The sequence below is a fragment of the Cryptomeria japonica genome, chromosome 5 (assembly GCF_030272615.1).
Source record: "Cryptomeria japonica chromosome 5, Sugi_1.0, whole genome shotgun sequence".
In the NCBI taxonomy this organism is placed as follows: domain Eukaryota; kingdom Viridiplantae; phylum Streptophyta; class Pinopsida; order Cupressales; family Cupressaceae; genus Cryptomeria; species Cryptomeria japonica.
The window spans coordinates 725,772,041-725,791,865 of NC_081409.1; the positions used below are offsets into that span (position 1 = coordinate 725,772,041).

Below are 19,825 nucleotides of genomic sequence, written 5' to 3' on the forward strand. Positions count from 1 at the left end.
AGACTTTGAAGACGGCAGCCAAAAGCACCTTATGCGTCAAGAAGTTTCCGGAGAAGTATCCGGTATCGGAGACGCCTATCCATTACGTCTCCGGTACCGGTATGGGTCTCCAGAGGTAGGAGACGGGTCTCCTGGTAACTATGAAATTCACCCTTCAAAGATGATCCGGATCCCAGGAGTTTTTAGAGGGCAACACTAAGTAATTTAGATATGGTACAAGTGGAAGCTGCTTATAGAAATAATTGCAAAATAAAGATAATTGCAAAACTAAATGTTAAATGAATAAAATAGTACATGAGAATAGAGAGTAGATAGTGTACATGAAATTGTAGGTACTATCATAAATTTTGTACATGAGAAGAGTACACAGTGTTATATATCACTTTGTATGCACCAAGTGATACTGTGAGATCCATGTACTCTGTTGTTGGGATGTGACTTAAAGAATAGAACCTAGAACTAGAAGTGAAAACCCAAACATGAGTGAGTTGAAAATGTTATGCCATGTTGTATGTTGGTATCTCTACTCCAGGGGAGATGATTTTGGAAATATAACAGGGAAAATTTTGAGTATAAACAAGCCCCCATCTGCTCTGCTCTGCATTCAGATACTCTACCATAATGTATGTATAGATGTGTAGCAGCTGTAGAAGATTGAGCTGAAACAACTACACTTTTGTCTATTTGCCTCTCATGTGTTACTTGCACATCACACTGTCAAATGTTTGTTCATATTCATTGTAGCATCCTTTTCCCTCAAAGTATAGGAGGCAAGACCCTACAAAGCCGTAGGGATGCAAAGGTAGAGAACGGCATTGGCACTTAGTGCTAGTTTCAACTAGATGTGAAGCCTTTTGTTGGCATCCACTAGCATCAATGTTGGATGCTTGTTAAAGAGCCAACGGGCGGGTCTTTGAACTGCCACAAAGTTGCCAATTAGAATATTCCGTCTGCAATAGACAAAACATCTGATTCCACAAGGCTTTGTACATGCACAATATTACTGGCCACTGACAACAATCTTCAGGTAGATATCTCTAGAGCAGCACTTTTGAATCGTGGATCGTCAACTCTGTGGACCTAGTAATTATCTCCTCTGCTCATCTTCAGTTTGCCCAGTTAGAGAACAAGTTTTTCATGAACACAGCTCTGATACCAATGTAGAAATGTATTATAATTGTAAACAAATATGTTCACATACAGAAAGGGAGAAAAGAATAATACCATTGCTACAGCAGTGACAAATTAAATGCAGGCCAATAACCCCTAACACAATCACATGTTAAAAATTACAGTCATGATTGCATAAAGTATTGAAAATCAATAACACTAATGTATCATAAATTAAAATGGATTGAAGCCTAATACTGACCAGCAATAGGACCACCACTAGGAGAGGAGGCAACGGAAAAGCAGAACCCATTCATAACCAAGACTTTCATGACTCCTATAGTCCACCAGAACAACAGCTCTTCAAGAAGACAAACCAGTACCTCTATTGTAAACATTGCATCTAAATCATGATTAAGATAATCGCACAACAGTTCAAAGACAGAACCACTACAACTAAATGAAGAACTATAAACTTTTATGTATCATGGGGTTTTATTTAATGAATACTTACTATGGATATATGTGTTGATGTTGCATTCTAATGCAAGTCCATCGCATGAAAGAACAACATTGATATCATTTGCATGTCAAGTTAAAGTTATGTAGTATTTTTTTTTAATACTACACTTTTTTATTTTTAAATCTATAGTATTTAAATGTAATGTCCCTTGTCAATTCTGATATAAAACTTCGGATTCTCTTGGCTTAGATATTTCGTCAAACACTTGTCTAACAAAGGTTAGCTTGCTGTCCTTAATTTTCAGTGTGGTATAAGGGACATTGAACACTAAATTTTAATGAAGTTCACTCATAAATAACTTGAAAAGTGAAGTGTGATGACCAAGTAATGTATAGACAGCAAACAAAGCTCACAATCATGAATAACTATGGACTGACATTTTGTCGAATAGATGATATGCAACCTCAGAAACTGATTATACAATATGATGCCAACTCAAAATGCCACTACAAGATCATCATATGGACTGATAAAAAAATTATGTCTCAGATTTTCTGAGAACAAGTACCATGCAAATACTGAAAATTACAATGAAAGAGATGTCTTGGAACCTGTTATAAATCCGCCCAAGTAAAGCAATGAAGATGCAAGCAATATCCACTAGCAATGAACCTCAAGTGTGCTAGATCAAACCAAGACAGGTGCCGACCCTGCTGCTGCTACTAGGTCTGAGAACTAGATGAAATCTGCAAACAAGTGTCCAAATGCCACTCCAAACTGATTGCCTTAGCTTCCCAGGTGTAGTGCCATTCACCAAGAGGTAGTTCAAAGCTCCAACAATGAGTTACATGCAAAATCAAGGGTCCCTATCAGTCTGATACGAATTGTTTCAGACTTGTGTTGGTTGCCAAATCTCAGTCAAAACACTTTCAAAATGAATTGCCTTGCTCCCAAGATGAAGTCGCTGGTTACCAAGGTGAAAATCGATGCATCAACAATATTCAATGAACAAAATCGCGGGTGACATGAGGTCTGCGCCAAACTGATGTAAGCCAGCAATTTGATGGATCTCACCTTCAAAAATCATCAATATAACATCACCCTTCTCTCTAGATAAATCGCTGATCACAATTATGAAGATTTGCAACAAACTTGCCTCCAAGTCAAAACCATGGCTAATGTAGGTCTGAGGTAATCTCCCACTGTCATGAATTCTCCTTAAGCCCAATATGAAAATCTGAATGCTCTTCACTCTCTACGCAACCCTTCAGAGGGTCTTTCACCTCCTCAGTTATGCTGATCAAAGGGAGGTATCGTTCCCTAGGATCTATTATGTGGACAACCTTCGGCTCCACAACTCAAAACAAGAGATAACCCAACAACTCCTCCCCAACATGTGTTTCCCCTCTTCTATTTATTCATTTCATAACTCATCATATTCATCTTCTAGATGATAAGGTTAGGTACACTTTATATTATTTAATTATACATGTTATTTTTAATGTACCTTTAATTTATTAATTGAAAAAAGAACACACGTCTCATGATACATGCTATCCCTTATAACATCAAAACATCAAAAAATAATGAGATGTGAAGCCATCAATCACTGCCACGTCGACCCCCCTACACAACTCCTTGGCCTACGAGGGTCAATTATAGGCCAACCTAGTGAATGTCCACGTGCTAAGGAGAAGGGGACATTACAATAAACAAATATTTAGAACTAAAAAATCTCTACAAGTTTTAGCTAGTTGGTATTCCATTGATGCTCCTTTTGAAGGAAAAATTACTTACAAAGATATGACATTGCAAATTATCTATTCATTGAATTGGTGGGTCTAGTGATAGGGTTATTAATCACAAGTAGGATGTAGGATCAAGAATCCACTTGATGTAGATTTGTACTTATATATCAAACAAAAAATTTACATTAGAAAAAAGTAGTGCAATAGAAGATGGTGTCCCCACTTCATAGAGCAATAATATATGAGAAATACATTACCAGTTTGCTGCCTGTACAACTTGGGTTCCCATCCGATCCAACCCAAGTTCAAGGTTTGTATCCGGTTCATTATGGGTTCCACCAATTCCACGCAAATTCGCCCCAAGTGAACCCAAGGTGAATTTGGCAGGTATCCACACCAAATGGCCAAATGGGCAAATTTTGCCTTTTTTTCCCCTAAAAAGTGCAATCCGCAGCTAAAACCCTAAAACGCAGTATAGCAAACATCAAAAGGCAAAAACAAACTCATTTTTCATATTGTGAACAAAAATTAAAAATATTATCCTCCATCGCTGAACTTATTTTCTTGCTTGCCATTGCACAAATAGAATTAAATATTGATTGTTGAAAATTCCAAGCTGGTTGTTGTGCTATTCCTATGCATTTGCAAAAGTTCGTTTGTTGTCAAGAAGATTGTAGAGGAAGATTTCTTCAAAAGAGGTAGGCTTTCTGAAGTTTCTAATTTTTTTCCACCTTTTTTTAACAAATAAACTCTCTTATTTTGTTTTGAAGTTGTTTGTTTGTTTTCATTCTTCTAGGCATCTATAAAACATGCTTAATTTTTAAAATTCATTAGGTTGTATTTATTTATTTTTGTTTTCATTTGTTTTAATTCTTCAAATGTGTTGTTTATTGATTGAACTTGTTGTCTTAGGTATTACAATGGCAACCAATTTTAGCACTATGAATTGACCCCACTTCAAAACAAGCCCAAATTCTCCCCTTTGGAAATATGTCAAAATGGTACAGCAGCTTCCAAGTGGTGGAGGTTATGCTTGGATTTGTTGTGAATATAAAGTTAGATTTTAGCTCATACGGTCAAGTGAAATGCCATTTGTGCAAGATCCCTGCACAAGGCATCAAATTTTTGTCTAGGCAAAAATGGTATGCAATTCCAAAAGTACAAGTCTTGGCATTTATTGAAGAGCAAGAAAAAGCAGATCAAGCAATACATCAAATCCTCCTTTTTTAAAGAAAGATCTCCAAGGATGAAGCCCTCTCCACCGCCACCTCATTTTCAACCTACAAAGAGTCACCCATTTTTGCCCAAACCTACAGAACAACATGTGGCCTCTACGCATAAGAGATCAAAAGGAATGTTGGAAATGGTATTTCATAACAAGTCTCAAGAGATTGTTGATCAACACATAGAGAGATGTGCCTATGAGAATGGATTGGCATTCAATGTTGTTAGCTCACCATATTGGCAACAAATGATGAAAGCAATTAACAAGACTCCAAAAAGGTACAAGAGCTCGATATTTGGGAAGGTGGGTAGCACCTTATTGAAAAAAGAGGTGAAATTTGCAAGAGACTCCTTGAAGCCCATAAGGGATTCATGGTTTGTAACAGAGATGTTCATCGTTTCTAATGGATGGAAAAATGCAAAAAAATGGCCATTGGTCAATGTTATTGTAGTATCCCCTAAAGGGGCAATGTTTTTGAGAGTGATAGATTGTGACAAGGGTATAAAGGATGGTGCATTTATTGGTAACATTCTTTGTCAAGCCATTGACGAAGTGGGCCCTGAAAATGTTGTCCAAGTTATAACAGATGATGCCAATAATCGTGGAACAGCTATGTTATTGATTGAAAAGCATTATTCACACATTTATGGACACCTTGTGTTATCCACTTACTCAACCTTATGCTACAAAAAATTGGCACCAAAATTGATTGGATCAAACAGGTGTATGCTAAGACCATAGAGATCTAAATTTTCTTCGCCAACCATCATATGTCAAAGGCATATTTAGAACATTCTTAAAACTAGAGCTATTGAAGTTAGGTTAAATAATAAATATGTTATTTTAGCATTCTTTTTAATGTTATTTTAATTTTAATTTTAATAAAGTTTTTTTTTTTCCAACAAGCTTTTGAGACATGTTTTGCCTCCAACACAATGTGTTGAGACGACTTGTTAAGGTTTGTGAGGCACTTTCTAATGTGGTTGTCAACCCAAATTGGTCCATATGGAGGCAATCTGGCATTACAAGGGCAGCAAAATTTAAGCAAATGATCCTCTATGACATTTGGTGGGATCATGTTCAATATCTCCTCGATTTCACTAAGCCCATATTGAGCACGATTTGTTATACCGTCATGGATAGGCCTTGTTTGGGTGAGGTAAGGGGCAATGTTTTTGAGAGCGCTAGATTGTGAAGGGGGTATAAAGGATGGTGCATTTATTGGTAACATTCTTTGTCAAGCCATTGAGGAAGTGCACCCTGAAAATGTTGTGCAAGTTATAACAAATGATGCCAAAAATCGTGGAGCAACTATGTTATTGATTGAAAAGCATTATTCAAACATTTCACACATTTATGGACACCTTGTGTTATCCACTCACTAAACCTTATGCTACAAAAAATTGGCATCAAAATTGATTGGATCAAACAAGTGTATGCTAAGACCAAAGAGATCTAAATTTTCTTTGCTAACCATCATATGCCAAAAGGCATGTTTAGGATATTCTCAAAATTAGAGCTATTGAAGTTAGGTAATATAATAAATATGTTTATTTTAGTATCCTTCTTAATGTTATTTTTATTTTTATTTTTATAAAGCTATTTTTTCTTTTTTCAACAAGTTGTTGAGACCTGTTTTGCCTCCAACACAATTGTGTTGAGACAACTTGTGAAAGTTTGTGAGGCACTCTCTAATGTGGTCATCAACCCAAGTTGGTCTTTATGGAGGCTATCTAACACTACAAGGGCAGCAAAAGTTAAGCAAATGATCCTCTATGACATTTGGTGAGATCATGTTCAATATCTCCTCAATTTAGCTAAGCCTATATTGAGCACAATTTGTTATGCCATCATGGATAAGCCTTGTTTGGGTGAGGTTGAAGGCATCAACTCAATGATTGAGAAGATGAAGTTATCATAAATGCGAATAAGCAAGATCTTGAAGATAAATTCTTCAAACAACTACACAAAATCATTGAAAAGAGATGGCACAAATGACCACTCCACTACATCTCTTGCCTTTGCATTGAGTCCAAAATATTATAGTGTTGAACTCCTTTCTATGACAACAAGAGTATATGGAGATGTTGAAGTAAGTCAAGGGTACAAGCAAGCAAGAGTCAAAGAATAGTGAAGTGTACATGTGTGTAATGTAAAGTTGATTATGTTATGGACTGGTTAATTGAATGACCAACCCTCTATTTATATGCACAACCTAGATTGCTTGCTTACTAGCTAGCTTGCATGTGTTCTCTAGAATTGTTTTCAGCTACAATCAGCATATGCTATCAAGAATTATATCACAAGCATTATTTGCCATATATAGCATATATTAGTCTGCTTCTGCATACAATTTATAAACACAATACCCATACCAAATAATAACCGTGCCAATATTCTTGATTAATATTGTTCAAAACTAACATATTTGTGAGAGTTATTGCAGTTAACCATACCTTCAAGAAAGATGGAATGCATACCTCACCTCCAAGGATGCAGGCAAGCAAGGTTTTAATTTTTAAATTTTATGCATGTGGAAGGCTAATATCATTTTACACTTAGTAATGCATGCTCATGCTGAATAATTGCAGCTAAAAAGTTAATTATTAATGCAATCACTACAGTAATGTGGATCAACATTTAAACGCATGTATGCATGTCATAAAGCATACTCCATGAAAGGTAGAACATTATGAGAACAAGAAAATCTACATACACAGAATGTACATGTAGGATCAAATTTATCCATGTAATGCGTAAATACGAAAGTAGGTGAGGGTGAGCATGTTAAGGAAAGGCAAAACTACATTCTTCTACTCTTGTAAGAAGTAGTTCTTTAGAAAGTGAATTCAAAATGAAGTTCACGTAAAATGAAATGCTTAACCAGACACCCAAATAAATTACAGGGGTAAGTGTTGATAAGAAAAGGATCACTTTATTAAGTTATTAGGAGAATGAGACAGAGAGCAAAGTAAATTTGGCAATACTGTGAGGACCATAACCTAAATGCAAGCTATCAGCAGACCTTGGTATATACCTCATTCTAAGTGCTATAAGAACAAACAATTTGGAGACTTCGAATAGAAATATTCATAGTAACCTAAAGAATAAAAAAAGAGCACACCAGCTTAAGGAAAGAAATTGAATGATGGAACTTGAAACTATTCATTATCAGGATTTTTTCAGCTCGTCTACTTCTACAGCGGCAATTTATCTTCCACACCACAGGTTATAGCCCAAAGGTGCAGCAAATTGCTGTGTCAATAGCTATTCAACCAAAAATGCTTGAAGATGTAAACATGCAGAAATTGCACAACACAAATAGTATAAATTTATTTATTAGTGTACAATACTGTGAGATAGAGAGATATAAGAATCCATTAAGTCTCCCCTACCCTGACCAACATCTAGATATATTTATTGGTTTTGGCCAAGAGGTGTGTCATTTAGACCAAAACCATCTGATACGAACCAACTCTAGCAAAATGATAATCAAGTAAACTAATCAACCAACCATGTAATAAGAAAACCCTGGTAATAAAACACAATATGCTGTGTACAGGCAAATGTTAAAACTACTATTAAGTATAACTGGTGTTATCATTACAAGCTGTACTACAATGAAAGTGGGTACAAAGACCTAAAGAAGTTTATGTAAATCAATATTTATATGTATGGGTGTTTAATAATTGTTAAAAAAATTCAATTACTGAACAATACTAGTAGTTTAATCTGTGTGCTACTTGTCTAATTCTAATATGGCCCTGTGGAGAGATCAATGAATCATCCATAGACCAAATAATTCACTAATCTGTCCACATTACCTTGGCTAGGAAGATTTGTCCTAAATGACAGGCTTAACCATATAGCAGAAAGTATTAAATACAGAAAGAGAAATTATGCTTTGTAGACTAAAACTAAAAGGTTTAGATTTGAGCCTCGGAGAATTTCACAAAACAGAATTTTAATTTCTGCACCTTAGGAAATGTTTGAAAACAAAGAGCATGATGATGCTTCAGATTTCTTCAAGATCAGCTTACAGAAAATAAAAGTGAATAAAATATGGACAAGAATAATTTGCCTCCCCCACTGAAAAAATGAATATTTTATAAAAATTACATTAAAAGCTTTAAATCTGAAGCTTCTTATAGATAGTTTCACTGAATATACCGACAAGCTCAACACCTTCAAAGTTAGAAACAAAAAAAAGAAAACAATGGGTGTGCCGATGGTTAAGATTTCTTCGGGATAAAGTCATGGAAAATAATAAAAAAAGAGACATGGAAAGTACTGATTTTGCCTCACATACTGTAAATATATATAATAAATGTGTTGTGAAAATTTTAATGAATCTAGTGAGTCATGTTGTGAATGACACATACCGTCTTATTTGTTGCCACACGAAATGTGCCAGGAATAGAGATACCTGCCCCTCCCCCCATTGTCAATCCATCCAATATCGCCACCTTCATACCAATTATCAAATGTTGTTAAAATCTAATGTGTTAGACACTCAAACAACAAAAAACCAAACATCATACACTCAATAACATCTTAGTTTCAATCAGCACAAATAAGAAAAGTTTTCCTGTTGAATTAACATAGCAACCTATTAAAACTATCAAAATTGTTCTTTAAGGCTTTTTCACTCCCACCAAGATCAATGATAAATTTGTTGTCTTTGAAGAACACTCATTTATACTGAGATGAGTGGAGGGGAGTGAATCAGTGTAGAAACAAACTTTTGCTTTTCAAAAATTTAAATAACCACAATAGCAATACTTAAAAACTTAATCATCCACAGCAATAACACATAAGCAAGATCTAGCAATTAGGAACACACGATTTACATGGAAACCAATGTCATCCGGAAACATGTTTCCACCATAAAGGCACATGTACTAGAAATGGAAACAGTTTCAGGAACGGGTGGACAACGGGAAACGTTTCCAAACTGTCCCTGATCTAGTAAAATTTTTGGAAACCATCTTGGAAACTTGAAAACGGTCAACGATTTTGTCAAAGACCATTGACCATCCCCAAGACAGCTGGGGATGGCCAAGCCGTCCCTTGACCGTCCCGGGGATGGGTGGCCATTTCTGACGGCAGAGGCATTTAAAAAACAATTTTTTTTATAAAATTTATTTTTTATTGGAGCGATATTTATTATTAAATTTTTTATTTTAATGAAAGCGATAGTCATAGCGATAAATTTAATAATATATATCACTGCAATAGATATGAGATATATGCAAATTTTTTATTTTAGAAATTTAATTAAGGCGATTTAATAATTTAATGAAACTTCATATGATCATAAACTTCATTAAGCGAAAGCGATTATCTGCATTGCAACAAATTACAAAACCAAAATGGAATTTATTCACACACGATCAAACAAATAACTGAAATATCAGCTGTTATTCAAGTTTTTTCTTTTATCTGTCTGAATTCTGCAACAGTGGTGTGAGATGTTACAATAAAATTAAAGAAACATGTGGACACTTAGATTTGATGAAGCTGTGTATTACGATATTTCCTCTAATTATCGGATTTTGAAATTTATATCAATTAGCAAACCATCACAATATTCAAAGTCTTTCAATAGGACTTTTTCTAATGGCAGCAGCTTTTATTCTTCCTAGAATTCTTCTGCAATACTCAAAAGTACACATGAAGGTAATCAATTTAAATGTATGTGTGTTGAGGTATCCAGAATCATAGCAAGAGAAAGACTCGTCCATCATTATCGTTATGGGTCAAATAATAGCTTTTCACTATTGCCCTCTGCTTTTTTCTGCCATAATATAAGTGCAGCTTATATCTTTGTGGTTTTAAAACTATATTGACAGTCAGAGTATGATCTTGATGAGGATGATGAAACTTCATATGATATTTGATGAATGATCATTGATTCAATGATTTTAGATTTAGAATCTAGATTCTGATCTACAAATGTTATAATTTATTATGTGGCTATGATGAATGTTTACTGTGTTACAATTTTATATAAATTTTAGATAGCCATCCCCTACTCCGAGGAAAAAAAACATCCTGGAAATCCATTTCCCCATCCCCCCGTCCCGGAAACTCGGGGTAACATAGGTGGAAACCCTTGCGGGTGAATGTTGAGAACATGGTTATACTGAGAGGGGGGTGGGAGGGGTGAATCGGTATAACATCAAACTTTTACTTTTTCAATTTGATAATAAAAGCGCATAACTAAATCCCAAAGCATATTTATTTCATATAAACATTCACATGAATTCTAACTACCATGTAACACATGTAGAACACAGGACATATATGTGGAAACCCTTACAGGAGAAAATCATGGTAAAAATAGCTTCCTTATATATAGAAAAGCTTCTTTTACAAACTTGTGGGTATCAACCCACTAGAAGCACCAACCCCTCATTCTGTTTGTGAGACACTTTCCCACTAGAGGCGCCAACCCCTCATTCTATTTGTGAGACACTTTCCCACTAGAGGCACCAACCCCTCATTCAATTAGAGGCACCAAACACTCATTCAAATTTCCACCTTTTAATGGACAATGGATGATCCTATTCTTCACAAATTCTTCTGTAACTCTTTTTCTCCAATCTGCTATGACAATAAATTTGCCACAAAAGTCTCTTCAAAAGTCTTCTATAATGCTGCTCTCGTATCTCCTTCAAATTTGCTTCTGCAACATCTCAGTCTCCTTGTATAATCTGCAGCCAGTCCTCTTAATAACTTCTTTTTATTTGCATCTGTACCTCTTCAATTTCTGCATAAGTTTACTCCAAAATCACATGAATATCATTGCAAATGCTTTATCAAATATTCTCTATATACACATTCAGTTTACTTTAATGCTCCAAAATATCTTTTTGAATAGTCTATTATATTATCTCCATATACAGATTTTCTGATATATATATGATCTTCTAATTCTCCACATACAAAACCCACACACTCCAACTAACTTTGATCTCTACTTATATCTGCATTCTATCAAAAGACGTATCTCTTCACAACTGAAGAGTCATCTCCAAACACAACTACCTTTTTGTAATCGCACCTCTTCTCTTTTCAAATCATAAAAACTTTACCCCAAACAAATCAAACCTTATCAAACTATCTTTAGATTATTAAATCAGCCATCATAAAATAAGTCACACCTTGAAATCACATCTGTTCATTTAGAACTCATAACTTAGAATCGCTGCATTAACATCTCAGCATACACGTTGACAAATGATTTGTTTGTTGAATAATATTACCTTTATGAAGTCACACTTGTAGAGTCCCTCTTTATTATTAAACAATCATTGTCTTTAATGGATTATATTAATCGCTCCCCACCTTTTTGAAACACTTTTGTTTATCTTCAAATTAACTGCTGTTTGTTTATAATTAATATAAACAATTCTCATCTTATTAATCGCTGCACATTAATGAATCAAATATTTCCTTTAATCGGACACATTTCATATAGAGAACCAACTTCATATCATATCTGTAGAGTTGCAAATTGCTTGTCTTTCTAATCAATTGAATTGCCTTCTTTAATTGTTGTTTTAGGAGTTTATTTCTCTTCCTTATATGCTTCATGTCTTAGTGAATCACACCTTTGTCTTTGTCTATAAAACCGCCATCATGTTCTTGCTGTCCATCGCTGCTGTAACAAACTTACCATAGTCTTTAATTAAGTCGACTTCGTATTCACTGTTCCTGAGGGCTTCAATAATATCACCATGATTGTTTGTTCTTAATGAACAGTTTGCTACCTTATGTATTCCTTCATCGCTGTTCTGAACCTTAATTAATGCTGCTTAACAATCATAGTTGGGCTTGCTTATCAATCACTGTCTTAGTCAACTTTGTCAACCTCTTAATAAATCTCACTTTGTATTCAGATAATGAGTCGCTGCTTATATTTGTAATGGCTGTCATTTATAATTGATCACCATTTTCTAAACAATCTTCATTTTAATTTTAATTTTAATGAATATCTTCCCTATCTTAAACAATATCCTTCAGCTTCTAGATATAGTCGCACCTTTCTAAAATCACACCAAAGAAGATTGTTGTCTTTGTTTGTTATTGCTTCCTTAATCATTACGCACTGCCTTAATGAAGTTGCACTAAAAACACTATTCACTTTGACTTGTCATTTGCTGACTTGTCTTAAAAAAAGCTAAGCACTGACTTTATCACTGATCAAATTTACTTTGAAGAGTCACTCATTAGTAATCCGTACACGTCTCATATATCGCTGCTCTCTCTGCTCACGTCTTTGTTTTATAACACCAACTCCTTAACATGATATTTGATATGTCTTCAACATAGTTTGAATGAAGATAGCTGCACAAATTAAGTTGCTGCTCCTCCCTTATCGACCTGTTAAAATTGCAATTTAATATGTCTTCAAAGTTCATTATCTGCCAATTATTCCTTGATGAACCAGTGAATATAATAATTTCAGCCTGCAATAATGAATGTCCATAAAATTAATTGAAGATCCTGTGGTAAGCATGGGACCCACCAGCTACCATAAAAATTGTGTCACTTTAATTAGCTTAAACCAATTTGTATCATAAGCACTAATAGAGATCATTTATCCAACTTCAAGCATAAGCAATCTTTAGACGTTTCCTTTGCAATTTCATTTGACATCAATGACAAAATATTAATGACAGCTTCCAAACATCTATATATGCTCTTGACATCAATGACAACATTTCCAACACTATCTTCTTATCCTCATCCCAGTCTAGTTATTGATGCTTTGCAATGACCCATAGTGATCAATAAAACACCTTTCTTAACCAAATTCTGAGAGATGGCTTATTTTACAAGTTAACTAAACATGCATTCCTATCAACCCTTCTCGCCAATTCTACTCAAGAAGGCTTATTCATCCTCAAATGGTGGACACTTTAGCATGCAAAATTCCTAGGAAAACTTGCAGCACTACTTTTGTCGGCCTTCTATGTGGAGGAAAGTTGAGGAATTCATTCACTGGTGCTCACTTTGCATCCAGTCTAAGCCTTCCAATTAAATGCTTGCATTATATCCACCAATTCCACTTCCTTCATAGCCATGGGAATCCATTTCCATGGATTTCATTGGTATCCTACCCTCGACTTAGCACTAGGATAATTGCATCTTTGTTTGGTATGTTGGTTTCCCAAAATAGATTTTTTTGCACCTTGCACCAAGACAAATGATGCCCAAAGCTGCTGACTTGTTCTTCAAGCAATTTTAGGCTACCATTCACTACTGTTCCAGCCATCATTCTCACTTCTAAAGTCACTTCTAGAAACTGTTGTGAGATCTTCCTAGCTGTCAATCGCACTTCTTCACTTTCTTTCATCCACAAAATCATGGCCAAAATAAGGCTATTAATCCCACCTTACTTCATGCTCCCTGCATTTACCATTGTCAGATCAAGCAGAGGAACAACTATTTGCATATGCTTTGGAATGGTCACAACTAAACTAATTAAGCCTCTAAAAGGCATTTTCTCCTTTTGAAGTCAATTATGGATTCTAGCCATTGCCCCCCTGTGAGATTCCAGTTGCTCTTCCATCCCCAGCTACATCCCACCAACAGAAATTGCAAGATAAAGCTTCTCCTTTGTACAAAATTTGGCCCAATTTCAGACCAAAAACCAAGATATGCTTCCACAATCAAACACCTTATTCTTTCTAAGTTGGTGATTGTGTTTGGCTTCACTTGGGGATCCCAATTCTTTTCACTTGGATGTGGACGTCTCCATCAATCATCCTGAATATACAAACCCAGATTTTCAACGATAATTAGTTGATAAACTTTGCTTAATGTTCACACTCACATGAATCACAAAAAACAAACGACTAATACTTGGTTGGCAAAAAGAACACTTACACCAACATAGTCCATGTAATTCTCTGACTTTGCTTTTGCAAAAAAGATAACCCCACCAAAATAGAAGTTGAGAACAGCTTCCACTAAGCAGGGAAGAAATGATGAGAAAAGTCAAATATAGCATTTTGATTTTTAAAAAGTCACCCGTAATCACAGATGTATATACTTTTTTGTCTTTCAGTCACATGTAAACTTTCACTGCAAATGTAAAAGTTGCATGTAGAATTTCTATGTTTAGGAAGTCGCCTATATTTCTATTTTTTGAAGCTTTCCTGTATATCTATGTCTATTTGTTTGTGTGTGTGTGTGTATAATACAATGAGGGTTTAAGTACAGTAGTGACAATCTTTATATCTTGCTCATTTTTTATGCAGCTGTCCTCCTTAGCATTTACCAATTATTAGATAACATGAAGTTAGATTCATAAGAATTTTGAAGAGAGAAATGACTTCAAGTGAGTTACTTGCATTAGATTGTAAAAAAAAGCTACACGTGAACCATGTGTTAGAAAAATAAAAATGGCAATGCTTGCCAATGATAAACAAACATTAATCCAGCTCCATTTCAAAATCTAAATCAATTGATCTATGTGTTCTTGATAACTTGCAATTTAGATGTCCTGCTTCTTTTATGCTTCAGTTCCCTGGATTTAAATAAGCCAACCTGAGAGTTGAGACCCTTTGGAAGATTAAATAGAAAAGAAATATAGCAAATGAGAAAAAATTATTTTCATAAATTAAATACTGTATTAATAGTGAAAAAGCTACAACGAAAGTGGCATGAAAAGGGCAAAATCAGGCCATTATCAAGATTATAGAATATTTGAGGAACACCATATCATATTCTAGAGAAGCCCACTACCTAAACCTAAAAACATGGATAACTGGAACATAGAAATTCGCCCAGCTGGGAATTACAATCAAGGGGCCCAAAAGCTACTCTTAAAAGGAAATGGCAAACTAAGGAGTTAACAGTTAAGACCAAAAAATTACAAACCATATTTAGGACTGTATGGATATGACTATCACAATACCTATTTAGGACTATATAGATATATAGAGTGATGTGACATTGGGGGAAGGAATCTATGGATTGAAACATGGGATATTAGCAATAACGGTAGTGAGATGGTTCAAAGTGGTAGGCAGAAGTTATGGGAGAGGATAATGTTAGCTAGATTCAATGCCAAAGCAGGCAAATGTGGGGGCAGGGGTGGCTCTCATCCTGGAATGCAAATGTGAGAATTTGGACATACTGAAAATTTGTGGCTGAAGAACATTGGAGAAAAAATTATGCAAAGTAGAAGTAGTGTCAAGAGCTGACAGGGTTTCCTTTAGTTCAGTGAAGCTTAGTTCTTTATGAGGAGGGACTAAAGAACTGGCAAGGGAAATTGAATCCTTTACATGCTTTACTATCCTATTGCTGCTCATCATTTGCAGAAATTTGCAGCAATAGGCTGCTGAGAGCTTTGGTTAAGAATCTTTTCCTTCTTCATGTCAGCCTTGGAGCTTTTCCTAACTCTGTCTCTTATAGCATTGCACCAGAAAAAACTTGCTGCCTTTTCGTTTGTTCTTCCCTCTCCTTGTATGTTGATTTATGGGAATTTTCAATGATGATCAATCATGAGTATCTTGCAACGGAAGCCAAAGCTGGCACTTTGAAAGTGGGAGAGATTTGGGGAAAAGAGAAAGAAATGGGTCGAATAAGATGAGGACTACTTCAGAGCTCTTCCTGGAAATTTTTTCAACGTTTTAACAAACAAATCTATCATTTGACTCCTCGTTCACTCTAATCCACTTCTTTTGACTTTGGCATTCAATGCTTGCAAAGACCTTAATGATTATCTTTCAGGGAATAAATGTTGAAGCTGTCAAATTGCTATATGAGATTGGAGTGTGGCAGTGGATTACGAACTGATTGAAAGCTATTGATTTGAACCTTGGTATTAAGTTGCACTGGAATGTTGTACTAAAACTTCATATGACCTACTTTCTTTTCTCTCTGTTGATACCTAGAAAATTTGAAATTTTTATATTGGACGCCCTGGTTTTTACAGAACTTGCAGTTGTATTTATTGAAGATATATATTGGCATTAATGAAAGGGGAAAGGACTAATGTCTAGTGCAATTGGAAATGAGAGCCAATGTGGGTAAGAGATGTCAAGATGAAAGAATAAAAAGAGTGTAGATGGAGTTGTGTTATGGAGAGGAAGTATATACCGAGGGATGTGCATGGTCACGAAAGGCTTGGGGGTTGTTAGGGGTTTCGAAGGTCTAGGTAGATCACAGTTTAGAAAAATCTAATGCTGAATCTTAGCTGGAGAATATTTTTAATCAGATAAAGGATGGGTACGTGTAAGTTGCCTTTGTTTAGGTGTTGGTTCTCCTATAAAGAGTAGACCTTGGCAAAATGGCTATGCTCATGACAAATTCTCTATTGGAAAGGGTTATTTTCCAGTGTACCCAGAGAAAGTTATTTGAAATTTTTGAGGAACAACCTACAGACCTCTCCCCAAAATGGGGGATGATTCCTGGGGCACCCCCCCCCCCCTTCTGCATAAACATTGTGAGGATGGCCTGCCATTCCTGGCATACACTGATGTCCCAGGGACATTAAAACATCCCTGGCCCATCAAACTCGGATCTCACTTAAAAAACACACAACTTATAATTATTTATATAAATAAACAATTATTTGTTTATTAGCTGTCCCTTTGCCTTTCCCAAAATCTAGGAAATTTTGCCATCCCTGAAATCTTGCCTCCCTATCCCAGAAAGCCAAAGAAAAACTGACATTTTCATAGCCCAGAGATCGTTCGTACTGTCCAAAATTATTGTCATTTTGATTTCAAAGGCAGTCACATATTCAGCAATTGTCAATCCAATGTCTTCCAGACATGACTCAAGCTAGTAATCAAGAGTGTAGAGTCGAAGGTATACCACTGGGACAGTTATTGCAAGATACTCCATAGGGTCGAAAGTTTGTAACCAATGTATATATATATATATACACACATGTATATGTACATATAAATATGTGTATAACCTATATATGCATATATAATTATACACATATACATACGCACATAAACTTAATCTTTCTGATAGCTCTTTGATCATAGTCTTGTTTAAAAAACAATGGAGATCACACACACACGCGAGTATATGTACACACGCGTGCGTATATCTATGTATAAATATGTGTATAACCTATATATGCATATATAATTATACACATATACATACACACATAAACTTAATCTTTCTGATAGTTCTTTGATCATAGTCTTGTTTAAAAAACAATGGAGATCTTCTTAACTCCTACTGGTAGGTTCATTTAAGATTATTTTTACAATGATCTATTACTGTTAAATATCTCACACACGCACGCACGCACACGTGTATATATATACACATGTGTACATATGTATGTATATATGTATGATTTGTAGTCTTCCTTTCAATTTATGTAATTTTCATCAAGCATAATGTGTGTACGGCTCTCTCTATCTATCTATCTATGTCACAAATACATTATTACATACAGATCTCTCTAAAAATACACATACATACACACACACACACACACACACACACACATATATGTATATATGTACATATAGGTATACATATATGTATGTATGTATAGAGAGAACGCACCCCACACCCATATTATATTTAATGAAAATTACATAAATCTAAGTGGAGACTGCAAATCCGAAGTCAATGGCAGTACCTTTTGTGTTTAAAAGGAATTTGATAGTTGAAACAGAGAGCACTAAAACCTAAGCGAGAAGATCATAGGTCCAAATTCTTGTTACTTTAGAATTTGATAAACAGTCAAGTAAAACAACTTTATATACAACAGCACACTTTTAAGTATGTATCTGAATTCAGTGACCAAGATCTTGGTAGCTTTGCAAGTACCTTGTAAAAGAAGCTACAGATTGAGCACTGGGTACATGAGATTCAATTAGTCCTTGATTATAGTACTGTCAGAATTATGATTTTGTCTTTGCAACGTTCTAAATTCTGACATCCTTTTTATTTAAAGACTAAATATCTTACATATTACAGGATTGCGAATATCAATATATACAGTGAGTTTTTTATGGCTACAACCTTGATTCTCCATCTATGCAGGCATTTAAGGACAAGTTCTTGCGAAATGTTTCAAAGTCAATTATTTCACAATAGCCACAATAGTGAATGTAAATTAAGGCCTCCACAAAAAAGCCTCTAGCATCCATTTTTTAAACTTTACAGCAATTTGTAATATATAGGTGCTCAAAGAAAACAATTGCTACTCGGCTCTTAACAAAATCATTAGCTACAAGCAATTTGCATGATTATGGCCCGGCCTCAAGTGCCTCTAGGCTTGCGCAGCGGTTCACTGCCAGTAATCTCAGGTGCAGGTCAAGACTATATTTTGACAGGAAAGAACATCAGACAAGGCTTCTAATTCAAAATATTTCTTATATCCCCATTTCATTTAGAAATAATTATAAATTTACCAACATAAAAGTTTGCATTCATAATTCAACACATTCAAGTGTGTAAAGGCAATCAGGAAAGGAAAACATTAAATAAACTAAAGAATTTACATGTGGCTTCAGATATGTTCCAACATGGTAAACGAACTGATATGCTTTGATAAAGAAGTCTTTACATTCTTCCAATTTCCCTAACACAGACAAAGGCAAATAATAGTCGTTCAGTACATCTTCTAAAGCCAGAGCCTCTTTAGCAAAAAGAGTTTGTTTCCTTTTACCTTGATTGGCGAATTGATAAAGCCTAACAATATCTCCGCCAGAACAGAATGCTCTGTCACCAGCACCCTTCAACAAGTGAACCCAGTTATGCCAGTTATAAAAAACAAGAAGAAAAACGAATTTATTTTTTCAGTAATGTTTTGTTTTTAACACTCAGGTTGGGAATGGAATTTGACCCTTGACATCCTTCAAGGGTATGGTCTACATAATTTTCTAGTCCATATATAGTATTTAATCAATTTAACCATACATAAAGATAATTATAAGATAATGCTTACTTTCATTACAACAAAACCAATATCTGGACGATCTTCCCATGCCTGGTATAGTTTATGAAGTTGAGAAACCTAGAAAAAGGAGCGACAGATGGTGACCGAGCATTTAGATAAATTTGAATAAAAGGAATTAGTTAGCACTAAATGAGAAATGATTTTTTTTAAAACATGTCCACTGAATAACATCATATAATTACACAGATAATTGCGGTGATAACCTAGCACATGAAATTTTGAATAAGTTACTCTAAATCACAAAATTACAAACATATTTATTGTATTGGCGATGACCTAGTTAATGAAATCTTATATGAAACAAAATAACTTATGTATGA

The 19,825-nt window shown here is 35.0% G+C and overlaps 1 protein-coding gene across 5 annotated transcripts in view; it reads right to left on the minus strand.

Annotated features, from left to right (window-relative positions):
• Positions 1-19,825, minus strand: part of LOC131032842 (3-hydroxyisobutyryl-CoA hydrolase-like protein 1, mitochondrial) — a 77,095-nt gene that overhangs the window by 55,166 nt on the left and 2,104 nt on the right. For 3 of the 5 annotated variants that reach the window (XM_057963916.2, XM_057963912.2, XM_057963913.2), the window contains exons 2-5: positions 19,494-19,562; positions 19,215-19,281; positions 19,048-19,127; positions 8,929-9,012 (exon numbers count right to left, since the gene is read on the minus strand). In XM_057963916.2, coding sequence (XP_057819899.2) covers positions 8,929-9,012; positions 19,048-19,127; positions 19,215-19,281; positions 19,494-19,562 — 300 coding nt within the window. The remainder of the gene's footprint in view (positions 1-8,928; positions 9,013-19,047; positions 19,128-19,214; positions 19,282-19,493; positions 19,563-19,825) is intronic. The other 2 variants (XM_057963914.2, XM_057963917.2) reach the window with 2 other exon arrangements.